Source organism: Chlamydotis macqueenii, chromosome 2, assembly GCF_036417535.1.
Source record: "Chlamydotis macqueenii isolate bChlMac1 chromosome 2, bChlMac1.mat, whole genome shotgun sequence".
Lineage (NCBI taxonomy): Eukaryota > Metazoa > Chordata > Aves > Otidiformes > Otididae > Chlamydotis > Chlamydotis macqueenii.
Window position 1 is genome coordinate 56,847,293 of NC_141557.1, and position 17,914 is coordinate 56,865,206.

At 40.3% G+C, this 17,914-nt stretch overlaps 1 protein-coding gene across 2 annotated transcripts in view; it reads left to right on the forward strand.

The window, feature by feature from the left end:
* HECW1 (HECT, C2 and WW domain containing E3 ubiquitin protein ligase 1) overlaps positions 1–17,914 on the forward strand; it is a 265,943-nt gene that overhangs the window by 120,374 nt on the left and 127,655 nt on the right. For both annotated transcript variants that reach the window (XM_086743039.1, XM_086743038.1), the window contains one exon: positions 16,756–16,850. In XM_086743039.1, coding sequence (XP_086599165.1) covers positions 16,756–16,850 — 95 coding nt within the window. The remainder of the gene's footprint in view (positions 1–16,755; positions 16,851–17,914) is intronic.

Consider the following 17,914-nt stretch of genomic DNA (forward strand, 5'->3'; position numbering starts at 1 on the left):
GCACATATGCTTTCTTTGACAGACCAACTTGATGTGGTAAAGATACACATCCTGAGCTGGCCTTTTGCTAGAAGGTAATTTTGTGTATCCTCAGAGCCTATTTGAGACTTCAGATCTGGAATACAGATGTGCTAGTGAAGGATCTCTATTTGAAAAACAAGGGGCTGCATATTTTGTGTACATGAACTAGGATGGACCTGTTAGTTTGTGTGAGATGATGTCGATTCACAGCAGGTGAGAATTAAAGTTTTAGGTTTTCAGACTAGAAATTCTTAGAGGTAGCAAAGGGGGAAAAAACCCCTACAAACCAGTTTATTGCAAACCCTTCCTGGAATCATTATCTCTCCTCTTAGAATTAAAACTCAAGCCAGTAGGACAGCCTGTTCCTCTCCTGTAGTCTCAAAGCTTTGTTCATGGCTCTGTTTTGATGCCCTTTCTTTTTGAGCTCTCAACACTGCCAAAAAAGCCATGTTTACTGGTGATAGTTAATAAGAAAGATACTTGCAACAACAAAAAAAAAAAAAAGGCAAAACAAACCCAAACTGATGTTTAACTGTATTTTTAATAGACTCCTTTTTTTGACCTGGTGAGTGAACATGTTACCTGCAGATACTCTTGTATGATCTTGGCATTGCGAGTTGTGTTTTAAACCACAAAAGCTACAGAATTGTGAATACTGAGTGGAGGTGGCCTGGAGGTGTGTTTGAGCATCTCAGCAAATGAGATTGGTTTCAAGAGGCTATTGCAGCTTCTGTAAGCAGGGGACAATTCCCCTGAGGATGATGAAACCCCACCAGAAGATGTAAAGGAACTGTTTGGTTAATGTATTTGCAGTATGTTATGTAGAAAGGGCAGACAGAGTTAGTGTAGCACTGTGCCTGTTATTGTTATCATTGCATTGATTGTAAATGACTGCATCCCAAAAAAGCTCTCCTTCCATAGTAGACAGTCCTTTCCCTCCATGTGTTGGCTATAGGCACCTACAGCCAGCCAGTTAGACCAGTAACTTTCAGTCTCACTTTCCATTCTTTCCTTCCTTCCTTTGTGATTGTTGGGCAAGGTGCCACATACAGTGCTTGACTGTGAAAGCCGTGCTCTCTCGCTGGGTTTACAGTACCAGGAGTGACAGGGTTACAGCCCAGGCATTTTTTGAAGTACAAACCTGTCTGTGATTTAAGGGAAAATAGGTGTAGGGGCCATCTGAACAAACAAATGCTTTGAAAGAAATTTGGAATGTGCTTTTCAATTTTAGTGTGACCTGACTGATTGCAGCTTAAGAAATAAGTAGAGCTAAATCCTGTGGTGACCTGCTCAATCCAATCCCTTCAGGTCAGTAGATAAGCGTGCATGTAGTGCCTTACCTTTACAGAGGCAGATTCACCAGCCACAGCATATACCTGCTGGGAATGTAACTGTTACAGAGCTGCTATGCTCCCAGGTGCTTTGTTAGGGCCTGTATTGAACATCATCATGAGCATTCCTTTGCGGAAGAAAATACATTTCTCCTGTAACTGGAGATGCTTTGTTATAAAAACTGGCTTATGGAAGGACTAGCCAACACTCGTATTCCTCTCTGCTTCGGGTTGGGTTGCCAGAAGTATAATTTTCATAATTTTCTTCATCTTATAGAGGAGGAAATTAAGTCAGGAAAGAGTGAAGCTAGTTCTTCAGTAAGTCAGTGGCAGAGGTTCCAATAGAGCCCAGGTTTCCTGGCATCAAAGCATTTCATCTGAATGCTCAGAGTGTTTCTGCCAGAGGTGGCAAAGCAGTGGCCCAGGTTCTGCAGGACACTTGAAGTCTTCAGCCTTACCCCAGGCGAAGGAAGCTGACATCTGTCTTCCAGACTGCAAGGAAGAGACACAGCATTTTCCTTTTTCAATGTTGCTGCATATAGGGTAGCAAAGGTTGGAAATCTCTTGCTTGGGGCTGTAGGAGGCATGAATGTGAGTGCCAAGATTAGGATTTTGTCATATTTTTATGTATATAACTGGCAAACTGGTTGGGGGGGGGGGGGAATATATCTTTAAGTATAAATTAGCAATAGGATACATTACAAATGTGCAGGTGATTCAAAGGGAATTTACTCCCAAATCAACTTTTCTTGACTACTTCATTTTTTTTTGGATGCCCTTTGCCTCTGCTTTTGATTTTGTCTAGGTCCTCTGGAAGCTTATTTCTGAAAAAGTATTTTTAAAATAGTCTAGGTTATCTGCAGTCTGAACTGTATAGTCATCCCACTGCGTGTTGTCACGTAACAGCTGTTAGATCTTGCTCAGGCTACTGATTATTTGCATTACAGTTTCCTTTTCACAGTGCAGCGAATCCCTTGGGAGTTAAGTGTGCTGCGGTTGGAGACCTTAGCCTTTAGTATTAAAAAAAAAATAATAATAATAATGTTTCCTGTCTGTCATCTGTGTGTGTGACTACAGCAATTTCAGCTTGGATGGGCTTGAGCAAGCCCATCCAAGGGAGTTATTGCTGTCAGGACAGCAGCTCTGAAGGCTTGCAAATGTCAGCTCCAGCCAGTGAAGCGAACATCCGTGGGTTGCACAATGGGTCCCTGCAGTGAAGTGCAAAGCCAGAGAGAATGTGCCAGCCACCTGGCAGACACCTTCAGGTAACGGACATACTGGCATCTGTATACAGTTTTGGAATCAATAGGAACTAACAATGATTTGAGGACCATTTTTTACAGTCTTCCAATGTATATCTTGATATATTTTGCTAGAGAATAAACCTTCCTCACTGCAGTATTTTGTCCAGGATGCCTACAATTCTTTGTCTCCTTGCTTGTTTAAGGGTAGTACTTCTATTCCTTGTTATTCCAGTTTATGTGACAAGATAGTAATTTTTAACCTGCACAAATGGAGATTAGTAGTAATTCTTTCCCTCACAGTCTCATATTTTTATTGCATTTGAAAACAAATATACTCATCCAATCCTCTCAGCATTAAATTCCCAGGTCTTTTTACAGTCAGGATATTTTTATCTTGCCTTTCAACTTAATGTAACCCATTTGTAGCCCCTTCTTTTTACTGGTATCGAGTAAGATACTTTTAGAATTGCTGAGTTTTAAGAAGTCCTGCTTCATTTTCTGATTACAGCAATTTTCTTCCCTAATTATTAGACTGCAAATAAATGGTGAACAGAAGTTTGTATTTTAGGGAAAAAAAAAAATTGTCGCAACAGGAGATTGCAGAGGGAGCTCTAAGGTGAGAAGTAATAACAGGTATAATGCCTCTTTCTTGATAGCTTTTTGATCTTTTCTTTCTTGATAGCTTGTGCTTTTTCTTATAAATTCCCAGGGAAATTAACAATAGGCACTGTAACAGTGGCACCTAATAAAAAAATACTCTTGTGAACAGGAATTTTCTGAATGGGTGAGCAGCCATATATGGCCATCTAAAGCCAAAATGTAAGAAGTCCTTCACTGTAGAGTGACTCAACCAAATGCAGCTAAGTTACCTGCTTTCTTCTTCTGCAGTTGAAATTGTAAAGTGAATCACAAAAGTCTCATAGTATGCTTCCTGTAGGATATGACTTTATGGGCAAGCTTCAGCAAAGCAGCAGTGTTTGATGGGTTTGTCCTCATCTTTGTAAAAGAGAGCAGAGAGGCTCAGTGCTGTGTTCCAACATCCCATATAGTTGTGAATCCACCTACAGTCAAAAGCAGAAGTCCAGTTCATGGTTCCTGCTAAAACTGTTTATTTTTTTAATTAGTACATTTTTCCTTCTTTTAACTGATATTTAGAAAGCATCATACAGAGTTGTAGATCTGAATCTGATGAATTCCAGCCTTAATTCTCATTCTGATGTAAATGTTTTTCAGTTGATTCAGATCCTGAGCCCTCTGGAGCCTCTCTCATGGGGTGTGGGCACCTTCTTTCTCTCCATTTGATATCTTGGACACAACTTGACATCATCACTGTAGACAGAATTGCCTGTGAATTGCTTTCCTATAAAGGAAATTCACATCCTGAGTGCTCTAGGACCAATTTCTTTTACTGATCCTCATTGGAAAAAGTAAACATACTCCCATCCCTGTTGAACTTGGCTGTGGTACACAGGAGATGAACTCTGGAGGCATTATTTTAAAGCAATAAGGCTAAGTTTTTATCTATTATACTCAGATGCAACATTGTGTTTGCAAAGGCATCACATTAATGGGGTTTTGCCAACCAGAAGTGTGGCTCACAAAGCATCTACAAGAATCAAAGGACATAAGCGTGCTTTCTCTGCCTGTGGTTTCTCAGTAAATGGAAGGAAGATAGGCCCTGTTGTTGTTAAGCAGAACATTTGTAAGACTAAAAGGAGAGGAGAGGAAAAAAAACATACCTCAGCAGCATAGCTGGCATGCAGCTTTTATTCAATGCTCATGGTTCTGAGTGGGTGAACCCAATTAAATATAAATGCTTTGGATGTGTAAACAAGAGAACAGCTCTGTGTTGTGAAGATGCACAAGTCTATTTTCCTCTATTTAATTAATGCTTACAAGACTTACACAGGTAAGTTGGTGTGCTAAGAAAAGACCTCAAAGAACGCTGTTTTTCAGAACAACTGAACTTTGGGGAATTTTGGTCATTGGGTAATTACAATGCAAGGCTGTTCATCTCACACTTGTATTTAATAATGTAATAAGTTTTTAGTGATAGAATTACATGCTCTTTGCTGTTGTTCATTTTCTTTCTGCAAAGAAGGAAAAAAGCAATGTGGAAAGGAATAAAATGTTTGCAAGATGGTAATGTGAATCCAGGAACCAGTCTGCCAAAGGCCTCAATCTCCACTGCGCCGTTATCATGCTGTGACTGTCTTTTGCCATCAGGAGAGTTACAGTACCAAAACACAGGTGCAACTGTCCTCATTTTCTCCTCACACAGTGTGGACCTGTTAGATGCCTTGTAAATAAGACCAAATAATCCTGAGGTGAAGGGAGAGGTGCATGCCTTTCCTTGGGTTGCTCCCTTGTACGTTTTTCTTGCCTTTAATGCCACTGCCTGGAATACTGACCTTCATTTTGTTCTTTCAGATTTTCCAAATAATCCTCTTCCAAAATTGTCTGCAAATGTTCTGCTCTGTAGTAGAGCCAGGAAAGCCAAGAGTTTTAACTGTCATAGTTGCTATCGCATTGTTGGTCGTTGCCTCAGAGACTACCACAACCTCTCTTCTTACTATTCTCTGTGCTTGAGCCCAGTAACAGCTTCTGAGGCAATGACTGTGAGCTCTTACTTCAATCTAAAGTAGCGGTTTTGGTGCCTTCTTTTACTAGCGTTACGGTGTTCATACCATGACAGCAATGAACAGTCCTTGTTGTATGATAACATGATGCGTAATTCTCTTAATCACTCAAAATCAGTTTTTTAATTTGATGATAAGAAATAGCAGCAACAAACAATAATGTGCTTAGTGTAGTGGGTAACTGAAACAATTTGAGCCCTAGGAAGCTGCTTTTATTTTTGTTTTATTTTTGTTTTATTTTTTATTATTATTTTTTTTATTTTTATTTATTTATTTTATTTTTGTTTTCATTCAGCCGTGTTCTCAAATTGACCATTTCTTGCTTTGTTTTCATGGAAATATTAGGCTAAAAATATCTTTAGATATGCAGTAGAGACAAGGAATGTGTGCCTACTGATTCTGAAGTGTGATAAATGTATTAAAAAAGAAAAGCAGCCCTTGTGGTATTGCAAGTAATAGTGCTAAGCTCTTGGTTTCTCTTTTACATCCAGCTACAAAAGATATTTTTCTTGGTAATATTCACATCTTATTGCCCAAGGACTTAATTCCAGAACTGTCTTTATATACTGTATGGCACATGCTTGACTGACTGTAATAGCTCCCAGTCGGAGTGAACGCTGTGAGTTTTAATATTGCATGGTCTGGCTGCTAAACACAAAGCAACTGTTGTTGTAAAGCATTCTTATAGTGACTGAAGGGAGCTTAGCACTTGAAAATGTGCATAGATAGGGCTTCTGGCTGGGAGAGTTTGCGGAGTAATGAGAGAAAGGACATAACGTGTGAGAGGAGCTGGGGGAATGGTGAGGTGCTTGGTGGTTTGGCTTTGGCACTAATGTCTTCAAAGGTGACTTTCTTGGGGAAAAAAAGTGAAAGTGACTCAAGGGATGTTCTGTTTCTAAAATGAAATTCAGTTAGGCTTGTCAGACGTGATTACACACTGGCTCAAGAAGTGCTGTAGCAGGTGTCTTGAATTAAACTGCTACTAATGTAAGTGGAAACATGAATCCTCCCTAATTTGAGTACTTGGCTGGGTTTGGAGTTGCAAAGTGTCTCTTTTCATGCTGTCCTCTCCCTTTACCAGGCAAACACTAGGTAAAGTTATGGCTTTTACCTTCCTCAATACTAATAATTGATCATAAGGCTGATATCATTTTCTGCTTTTATAAACCCAAAGCACTGCCAGGTCCACCCGTGTTTTGAGATCAAGGGGAATAAAAACATGTTGTGATGTAGCGGGCTGTGTTTGAGATACTTGGCTTCTGAAGCTCATGCGTTTTCTCTTGCTCACGGCTGTGCCTGAAGGCATAATCCAATCATCTGTATTTAATTAAGACTTTAAACTACTGTTGCCCTGATAAAAGCAAGGAGCTGATGGTTCAGAGGCATCTGCTCTAGGAGACAATTAACTTGAGGCAGACGTAATACCTGTAAGCCAAAAGGATATATTGCGACAGGGGCAGTCGAAGACCTTGCTTCATCTGGGACAACCCCGTGGCTGCACATTGCAGTAAAGAGAGGAGAGGGGTCCTCAGCTCTGCCTGTCCCTTCCTCTTTGGTGGAGCTGTGAGTTATTGTATAGTTTTGAGTTTATACCTTTCTCTGTTGTCTCTGAGTCACCTTTACAAGGCCTCTGCTGACACTTAGAGCAAAGTTCAGAGTTGTCCATGTTTCTGTATATTTATTTTCTGCTTGTTTATGTTGTGTTATAGTATACATTGGTGTAACTGAAAACATGGGCACTGTATCTCCAGTTCAAATTATTTTCCTGAATATTGTCAGTGACTCTAATTTAGCTAAGAGGATGCTAATACAGTGAAACAGATGGCTTTCTGCATGTGAGATAAGGCTCATTTCCAGTGTACTGGAAGCATAGAGATTTTTTTTATCTACTATTCAATTTTGATAAAGAACTGTTGAGTCCATTGTAACCAAGATTATGAGCAGTTTTAAAACAAAGTGTTATTTAAAAACTTAGTCTGATGTAATTGTTGCATTTCAGAAGTTATTTTAGGTCATCTCCCTCATAAATCAAACTATGTGTTTGATTTTGTCTGCAATGTAGTTTTCTATGCAATGGGCATGAGTGCTTAGGATCAGAGAGAAACTTCAGGCATGGTTTCCAGTTATTATGGACTCAGCTATCAGACAGTTAAAAATGCTTTGATGATTACAAGTCTTTCTCAAATAAATTGCTCACTTGCTAATGCTTATGGTGAAAAACTCATCGTTAAGCTGATTTACATAAAAACATTATACGCCTGTAGGCTTTGGAATTTCATTAATGTCTCAGTCTTAGTGCAGCCCTTATAATTTGCTGTTTGCAGTGACTAAAATGTCTCTCTCAAATAGTTTTTCCTTCTCCTGATGAAAGACAGGTAAGTTGTTACAACTCCCCATCCCAAACTCTCATCCACTCAGATTGGTGCCTATCAATCCTTTCTTCACAGCAGTCCATCAAGGCAGAGCAGACAGATAGCACTGTTGGGTTTGACTGTAAGTAAATGTATAAAATTTTTGCCTGTTGTGGGCTAGATCCCACTGTCATTATGAATGTGGAGCAAATATTTCTATTGGTTTCAATGGGATGAGAGATGACTTAGTACCAAGAATGATAAGGCTTAGTCCTTTTTTTCTTTTTTTTTTTTTCCCCATCTCACATTTCTGGAGATAATGTAGGAGGAAATGATTATTTTCAAGGATGTGAGCTGTCTGAGCAAACGAAATTTCAACTCCATTACTCATGTTATAAAATAAAACTTAAGAAGTAGGTAATAGTCAAAGAATATGCCCCCATGCAACCTGCAGATTCTGGTCCTAGCTACATAAGGGCTAAAATACCTTTATATTTAGTATCTTTAGCTACTGGCTAGGCGGTGGCATCCTTCCACTGACCTCTACTGTAGTGGGTATCTGTGGAGGCTTTGCCTTGCTCTACCCTGCCTTGACTCTAGTTGTCTATCTAAATGCCAGACTTATCGGGGACTTTGATGCTACAGACCCTTGTTTGTGATGCACTAGACTTTCACAAGGGCCACTGGGTGGCTGTAGGTTTTAATGTGTTCCAACCCCTGCCTGTCTCAACAGGATCTGAGCCCGCAGACTGACCATAAATCCCATTGGCATCTCCATGTGTTTGCCTAACTGGGAGCTCAAATACAAGTCCCCCAGTACATGCATTGCATTCCCACCCTGAAGGCAGTTCACAGTGTTTATTTGTCCTAGCGAGACTGAAACAGTGCACTGCTACCCACTCACCCAAAATCCTTCTCTACTCAGGCCTATGACCACCACAAATCACAGGTTTTTTCTTCACCATCTTAACCTGTCTTTATCCTGGCTTCTGTTTCTCCACCCCACGCTCCTAATCCCCCCAGCTGCCTTCATCTCTTCCTTCAACGGGGGCAAATCAGCAGCGGATTCATATTTTCCTCTTCCATGCTACTTGACATAGCAGGGAGATACCTGGGGATACAGTCCTCCTGCTCCCAGGAGAGGCGCCCGGACGTGGCACAGACAGGAAGAGCTTAGATCTGTGTTACAGAAAATGTCTGTCTTAAAGCCAGTCTGCAACATGCTCGGCATAAATAGGATTTCTTGGGCATTTAGATGGTAAAATCAAAGACATCTCAAATGAATATATCGAACTGAATTTTTTGAGGGGCTTATAAGTTGGCTGAATTTTAATGTATTTTTACAGGAATAGCAAAAGATATATGCTTAGTATAGTGACTTCTGCTCTGTGTTAATGTGGGAAGTAAAATGAAAGGTCTTCAGAAACCTTTAATGGGTAAAGAACCATGGTTTTCCCTTTCCTTCATAGCTGCAAATTTCTGGATAAAATTTTCTTGCTGTGCATCTCTGTAGATCTGAGGCAGACATTCGGCAGGCAAAATTTTATTCCAAATGTGTGTTTCTTTGAAAATGTATAAGCAACTGAAAATAAGGTTTATAATGAAAAACGTCAAGCAACTTCAGTAATCAGCAATGCTAGATACCCTGCCTGTATGGAGAAATACATTCAAGTGCTGGAAATGAATGTATAAGCACACATCCATTTCAGCTTCTAGCATTCTTTAGTAATGAGACTTGCCAATAGGACAGTTTTTGAGAGTAGCACATAAGCAACAGCCTATTGAAATTAGATCGATATGTTCTTCCTGAATAGCAGTTTACAGAGCCTCTTTGTTATATCTCTCCTGTAATAGAAACTCCTGGATACCTTTGTTTTCATAGGGCAAAAATGGCATGATTTTGTCTGTCTTATGCTCAGGAGACCACACTTGAAAAATTTCTGAGTAACGATAATCTATCACAGCACAGTCATGGGTAAGCAGATGCGTGTCACTTCATACGAACAGCATAGTAATAGAGGTGGATTATACAAAGGTTGACCCAAAATCCATGCAGTATGGAGCATGTAACACTGAGGGCTCAAACAAATGCAGCTAGGACAGAGGAGACTGGCCCACTGTGAGGATCTGTTACTATCCGTTAGTTATTGATGTAACTCATTTACTGTACTACTCTTGTGGTGGTTGGAGGCAGGTAGCTACTGAATCAAATTAGCAAGGAAAGGACATAAAAGTGAAAGTCAATAGTAGAGAGTATCCAGAGATCACAAATAACAACAGAACAAAGAATCAATGATACAATAAATGATAATAATCAGCTCTCCTGTTATAAAGGAGGTGACTCCAGCCCTGAATGTGCAACCTTTGTGGATCAATAGCAGTCTGTGACAACACCATCTGAAGATGAAATAAAATTACTAAGTTCATCTAATCCGTTCTTCAAATGTCAGTTACAACTACAAATACTGTATTACATTATTTATTGTTGCAGAGTTAAGGATATTTGAATGTTCTAACTGTGCATTTCTGCATCTTGACAAGTTTGTATTTTTGGCTTAAATTTAATCTTGATTAGAACCTTTCTGGGTGTTTTGGTGCTTGGTTTTGAGCTATTGCAGTTTCCTTGCAAAGGTTTGTGACTGAAATTATTGGTATGTACTGGTCAGCCTTAATTCTGTCTCCGGGTACTGTTTTTTTCTTTCTTGCCTGGAAGCATGATAATAATCTGAAAGGTGAGATTTTAAAGTCTCCTATCTCACAGTTTCTCAAAATACATCTCTTAACAGTCTGTTCACATGTGTTTGTGCGTGTTTTAGAGCAGAGCAGGGAAAAAGTAGTCAGAAAATTGGAAGAAATTCTGCAACTGGGATTAAAGAAATACATTTATTTAGGCCTTTTTGGGTTTTATCTGTTAGTTGTCTAAAAACTAAGGCACCTTACAGAAAACCATAGGTCGTCGTGATACTAGACACATACTGTGAGAAAAATGCAGTTTACCTCTTAAGGAAATGCAGAGTCTAAAGGTGGCTGAGTAACAGACCAGCTTGACTGGCCAGACAGAGGCAGTTTTTCTGATACAGCACAAGAAATAAGAGCTGTTGTTTGTGTGGAGCAGCAGGAGGCATACACAATGGGAAGAAACGGTACTGTATATCAATGCTATAAGTACAAGTTAGGTCTACCTTACCTTTTATCTTCGTTAAATGTCTTAATTCTTTGCTGACAGAGGAGGTGTAGTAGGAGAAACTGCCTATATTTATCAAAAACTTGTTAATGCTCAGGGAAAGGGTCATGCTGATGCAGGAGCACTGCATTTTCAGCTCTTCAGTATCATTTCTTTTCCCCTGTTTTCTTCTCATTTAGACAGTCCTAGTCTTTCTCCCGTCTCTCCTGGCCCACTGTCTCTGTGCAGTGGTTGTCTCCTAATCTCAGTTCTCTTCTTCCCTTGACTTCCATATTGGTACTGTTGCTTACTCAATTCCAGTACTGCAACATCTCATATAAACTGTCATTAATCTCTCTCTGTTTTGGCTTCCCATCTGTAGTTCCTGTCCTATTTTTTTTTCATATGCCTCTCCTAGTTTTCCCATTGCATTCAACCCCAGTTCTCCTCTCCATTGACTCTCTGTCTCCACTTTGACACCTTCTGTCTCCACTTCCAGAGATTCTGTCTCCACCTCCAGAGATCACAGTGACTACTTTAATTCAGGACAGTCCTGTAGCAATCTGATTATAGCACAGTATCATATGTGCTATAATACATCACTTCTGGGTCCGGTCTAGGGAAAACTTTTGACTCATAACTTAATGTCTTTCCTCTCTGATTTGGTTCACTTGGTTCCTACCCACTTACCAAAGACAGCTACCTTTTCATTACTGATTTTTGACACCTCTCATTTTTTATGCACCATATCTGCCCCAAAGTGCAACAACAGCTCTTTTAGGAATAGATTGAATTGATCGCAAATGACTCAGTTTTTAAGACTGGCATTGCTTCCCTGAGAGGTTGTTGAGTGCTGAGAAATGCTTAGCTAATGCCTAATCACTGTAACTATTTAGTTGAAACAAAAAGTATCGTGGGAGTCAATCACAACCAGATTGTGGAAGTGCCTCAGGGGCATCACACAGGCCCATGAAACACCAACTGATGCTTCCTTCCTTCCTATGCCTGAAAGAAAAAAAAATTTAGTCTTTCCTTGAAATACCCACTAGGATTGTTGGTTTTTTTTTTTAGTATAACAAGGGAAACTGCTTAATCCTGGCAGTGCTTCTTTTTATATTTGAGAGATTAAATCCTCTTTTAAGTGAGAGCTAAGCCTATGAGATCAGAGTAGTAAGTGAGGAGCAGAGGATTATAAGAGGAAGTGAACTTTTGAGAAGAGATTTAGGGCAATTTTAACAACTCTGAAGAAATGAGGAAGATGAGTAGGAATGGAAGTGTTTTAAACAGAAAGGGTATCAAATAAGCCTCATTATCAAAGGGTAATGGCTTTAAACTGAAAGAGGGTAGATTTAGATTAGATATTAGGAAGAAACTCTTCCTTTTGAGGGTGGTGAGGCACTGGAACAGGCTGCCCAGAGAAGTTGTGGATGCCCCATCCCTGGAAGTGTTCAAGGCCAGGTTGGATGGGGCTTTGAGCAACCTGGTCTAGTGGAAGATGTCCCTGCCCAGGACAAGGGGGTTGCACTAGATGATCTTTAAGGCCCATTCCAACCTAAACCAACAGGAGCAATAACACTGACAGGAAAGAAGGGGTGGATGATGGGAACTAGGACACCTCTTACATATTTCAAATATTTCCAGCTAGAATTAATCAGCAGACCCTACTAGATTTATCTTCTCTTACTTCAGCTTAATAAGGAACAGGGTATTTTCAAGGTCTGGGTGATTGTGGAGGCAGTATAGAATATTGCCAAGAAAAGTAATGTTCAGCTGGTAAATTCATTTTTGAGATAATTTCCAAAACTGATTTGGTAACTGAGGTAATTCAGGGCTTTGACAGAGAAATAATTTTCTGCAGATTGGATTTTTTTCTTCTTGTGAGAGGGGTGAAGCACCATGGCAGAGTTGTTCTCTCGCAAAACTCAGACTTCTTAGAGTTTTCCTCTGAATGAGGAGTTGCCTCTGGGGATGGGCTACATCCTAACTCCACTCACTTCACTGAGAGCGTCCCTCATATGTGGCCCACAGAGGCGCTTGCAGGCTGTGGTGCAAGGAGCAAAACAGTATCGCCTCTCCTGTTGCCTGGCTCTGATTACCCTGCCTTGGGAGCCTTGCTTTCGGGCAGCTGTATTTTCTACACCCGTCCTGGTTACAGCAGTGGGTCTGAGCATTCAACTAGGGACTGTCTTGTTTATATCAGTGTGGTGGAAGGCTGTAACACAGCCATGGCACAATGGAATTACTAAGCCTGGTGTAAAGGAAATACAACGATGTTTTCTCTTGATCCATGAAAACTGCTGAGTAGTTTAGTAATTGTCATGGGCACGAGTATTTCTGAGCATGTTTAGACATCTTATCTTTTGGAAGATTTACCGGTCTAACTGCCATTTATGCTAATTGAAAGGAGAATTGAACCTCATTAATTCTTGACTTTAACATCCTAACTTCATTACCTGATCCAGTGAGCTGCTACTCATAATTACTGAGACGAAAAAAACAATGGCATGTATTTGTTTATGACTGGAGATTAACCGGGCAACACCTGCTCCTGACCTATGCACTGTGCCATGTAGCTAGGGCAGCAGGACAGAGTTAAATGGTCTCTTTTATTCCAGAACAAGCTGATCTACAAGACTACAATGCAGTCAGCCCGTGTAACTGCATATTACATACAAATGCCAGCTGGATAATACTCAGGTTAACTTCTATCGCTGCCTTGCCTATACTTCCAGTGCTTTCTGTTCATCCACAGAGGCAGTGGTACCAAGCCAGTGAATGTCTGCATCTGTTCTGGAAATGTCTCAGAGGTGATTCAGGAATGCTAGAACAACCTCCAGACAGATTAAAATGTTAGGATTTTGTTGAAATGAAAAATATGGCACCAACAATGTTATTTGGAAAGAATGGTTCCCAACCAAAAAAAAAGCCCAACTAGGATTTAAGTGGCGTTTTTGCACATAAAGATACCGTATGTAATTTTGCAAGCTTTATACTTGTTAAAGTTTTTTCTATCTACTTACAATAGCCACTTTCCTAATATTTTCATTCTGAAAAAGATCTGGGAAAAGGGTGGAAGGAGCCAAGAAAAAAGACAATGTTGTTCCCCCGATGTTTCTGGAGCAATTTCTCAAGCTGTGAAGGCACCCATAAGGCTTCTTGCTATCAGATCTGCTCTCTGAATGAAACTTTTGACATTTGTTGATCACCACCTTAAATACTGTCTGAAGAATGGTTCCACGTCTGCCACTGTTTCGAATTGGGTGTAACACTTGCATCTCTTAGGGCTGCCTTCTTGCCAGATTGCATCTGTATGCAGGCAGTTTGATTGAAAATTAATTTAGAAATGGTAGTTGTGTGAAACTGAGAGGAATCTTCATTACCCCCATGGTTCTTTCCAAATACATATTCAGTCATCTCGGTAATACTTTGTCCTTGAAAGCAATACTAATATCCAGAATAAGGATATATTCTTTCCTTCTCCTATTCTCTCTGTCCAGTACTTTTAGTTTAATTAAATAGATGATTTTTTTTTAACCATAGTTTCCCAATGTACATGGTAACTGATTTCCTAATTGTCAACCTGCGGCAGGATTTCCTGCTGTGAGGTCTGAACATTGTTGTTCAGACCTCATACCTGAAGTTATATGTTATTAACTGCATGAATTTTTTTTTTTTTTTTTTTAAAAAAAAAGCTTCTCTTTATTCTAGCTCTGAATGGTCCATGCAAACTGTAGCTAAAAATCTCCAGAGGAGAGGAAAATTAAGATTTGAATAATTGGTGAGAACTGTATGTTTTAGCTATTGTGATATCCTCAGCTTTTGCTGTCTGCTCAGTGAGTAAATGAGTTAGCTGCTGAGCTGTTAAAAGTCCTGTAGAGAAAATTACAACATGAAAATTCAATCTGGACTTGCAGTTTTTCAGTCCCACAAGCTATCCAGCTTTTTTTTTGCTGCCAAAAGGAAACAACTACTGCTCCCAGGTGCAACAACAGGGTCGCTTGCTCAGCTGCACTGAGACCTCAAGTAAATCTCTTAAACTTGCAGTTCATTTGGGGCATAGTTGTGAATTAAACCTCAGGATGGGCCACGCAGCCCTCATGGAGGTGCTGAAGGACTCTGTGGCCTGTTCCACTTCTTGTGGAGTGCTGTGAAGTAAAAGGGAGACTTGTATGCATCTTTGCTATAGTGGGAGAGATGTGTATTTGCACCCTGTGAGCAGAAAAGTGCACCTGGTCGTCTGATGATGAATGAGCTGTGCAGATAGAAAATATGGTGGCAGATTATCTGCGCTGGCACTGTGTTTCTTGTCGATGGACTGTGGGTCCCTGATTCCTCCTCAGGGAGTAGTGCTGAGAAGCACCTGGAAATGAGAAGCACTCAAACTGCTTTAGAACATAAGGTCTTTGGTTTTTGTTTCCCAAGTCACATTTGAAAGTTAGGAAGGTTTTACACTACTGAAACAATTTTGTCTTTCAAAAAACAAATCAGGACTTATTTTTCCTCTTGTGTTCCTGTCTGTAGATGTCAGGGTAAGCAATTCAGGCCTGCATTTTTGAGGGTCTCCACTGCTTTTCATGTCTTCACATTTTGTTTCCGCGTGACGCACTGCACAGTTGGTTTTGGGTCTACCAAACCACAGATCATAGCACCGTAATCTGTGGCCAAGATCCCAGCTCTTAACATTGCATAATCTTTTGTCACAGCTGCACTGATTTCACTTATTTTCTTACTGATGTTAAAACAGCAATGCAATTTGTATGTTAAAACATTGGCATTCCTTAGTATTTTCTTGCATAGGCACTGTAGTTCCAGTGAGCGGTGTTGTGGCTCTGCAGGCAAAGGTTGGTGTTTTCCCTGGGCCTCAGCTGCAGCTGCAAAGCAAGGTGTTAAAAACTTGATTATGAGAAGCACCTTCAAGTATATTATGGAGCAGCTGAAAACTTCTGTGGCATTATCCAGTTAAATCTGCAAGATGTGAATGCCTCTTTTATTTAAACAGGCATTTTTCATATCCCACTAACATACTTGTTACATACATGCAATGCATATTTGCTGTGTGCTGGCTGTTTGTAGGCACATATCAAACCAGTTCACATCCTGGTTTACTATGGAAGGAAACTCCTGCCTGCAGGATGTGCACCAGCAAGTCACCAGGTCCAGGCAAGTGAGTGAGTGGGATTTATGGCACATACTAGCAATTTGTTGTCTATTTGTAGTTACAAACAGAGAAGCTGGCTGAAAGTATCTTTCCTTCTTGCAGCAGACAAGAAGGTGGGTCATAAGGGGATGATTGAACATGAAGCTGATTTGTTGACTAATGTGCCTTGATACAGTTATTGAAATAGATTTCCTTCACTCACTCTATTTATTTGACTGTCAGTGCACGTGGCAAAAGGCAGCACTGTGAGTCCAAAGTCATGGTCTTGCTTGTGTTCCTCACCTAATCCAAATTTTTAGAGGTTGGTGGAAAGACACTAAGATGAGGTCTTGTCGTACTGTACTGTTTCTGAAAAATACTTTAATGTAGTAACTGCCAGAGCAGGTAATCTGTGTCGATCTATGTCCTTGCTCTGACAAAGGCCAGAACAAATTAACTCAGTGAAACCTGTCAGTGAGCAACTACACAATCTTGTCCTAAGGAAGTTTCTCACTTTCTCTGCACTTTAGTGTTTGGTATGTCTGAACAGGAAGGGTTTCTCTGTCCCTAGTTATCTTCTTCCTAATGTGGCTAAAGGATGCTGGTCAGGTACTCCAAGGTCTGTCTGTCTGTAATGGCTGCTCAGAAGAGGTTGGTGTTTTAACTCTTTTAAGTCCCAGGAACTGAACTCTAAATTTCACTCTGGCAAAGGGGAGGATCAGAAGCAGGAGGTATGCTGTTGTGTCAACCAACCTGGAAGGAATCACTCACTGTTTAACTGCCAACCAGCCTTGTGCCTGTGAGCTGCAACTGACCGTGCAGGTGCTCTGTGGCAATTCCTCTAATCTAAAATAATTATCTTTTTTTAGCTGAAACAAAGATCTGCTTCAAATATTACCATGGCGTGAGCGGGGCACTACGAGCCACAACTCCGAGTGTCACAGTGAAAAACAATGCAGCTCCCGTAAGTTATGCTGGTCTTTTATTTTTTTCCATGTTTATTCCCTGCTGTCACTGTGCTATGCCTTGCTTTCTCTGCCAGTTTTGTGTATTTTTATATGAAAACTGAGCTCTTGCTCTTCAGTGCACTGTGGTACAGAGAAAAGAGTAGTCTTTCAGTTACAATATGGGTTTGTATGCCAAGAGAATGTGGATTCAGCTTTCAATCTGCCATGAATCACTTCTCTGATCTGGGGCAAGTCCCATGTCCTATCTGTATCCCATTCTGTAAAGTTATCTTCTCTCTGCTGGATGTTGCGAGACTTGAGTGATACCTCTAAAGGATTTGGGATTCTTGGGCTTTAAATACAGTAAATGTCCAGAGAATTGATAAGATTTTCCTATTTTAAGATGTTTTTTTTAAAAAATCAAGGCACGACCATTTTCATAGCAGTGCCTCTGAGTTCCAGGAACAGCTACACTATGACACCCTCCCATCAGTGATAAGAACTGGACATTCAGGTCCCAATCCTTCACGGTACTGAGGATCACTTTTGATAGATGGAGGCTTCATTGACACCAGTTTTGATTTGCTAGAGCTTAGAAAGCTCTATGGCTCAAATGGCTCTAAAACTATATATCTTGCATGAGTTTGGAAAATTTGGTCACCTTGAGAGTGAAATATGTTTTTAGAAGCCTGCAGGGAAACTTGCTGACCTCCAGAGCTTGTCTGGCCTCGCTAACAGCTTTCTTGCCTGCTAGGCTCATCTTGGCAGAGGTCTGCATGAGCTGAGGAGTTTTAGTCCAACCAGCGTTAGAAAATTACTGTCTCAGATGTTGTTTAATCTGGAAGATGGGTTCAGGAAAGAACTGTCTTACCTGTGGGTGTATGTTGGTTTCAGTGAACATCACTGAAGCTTAAATTTTGAAAGTTCAGGATTTTGGGTTTTTTTGTTTGTTTGTTTGAGGTTTTTTTAACAGTCCAAAGTTCATACTTCTAAAAATGCTGAAAAGTCTCATGTACTGTGTGTTGGTTGTGCCTGGTTGCACCTGAGCCAGGAAGAATTTTTTTTTTTTTTCACCTTTAAT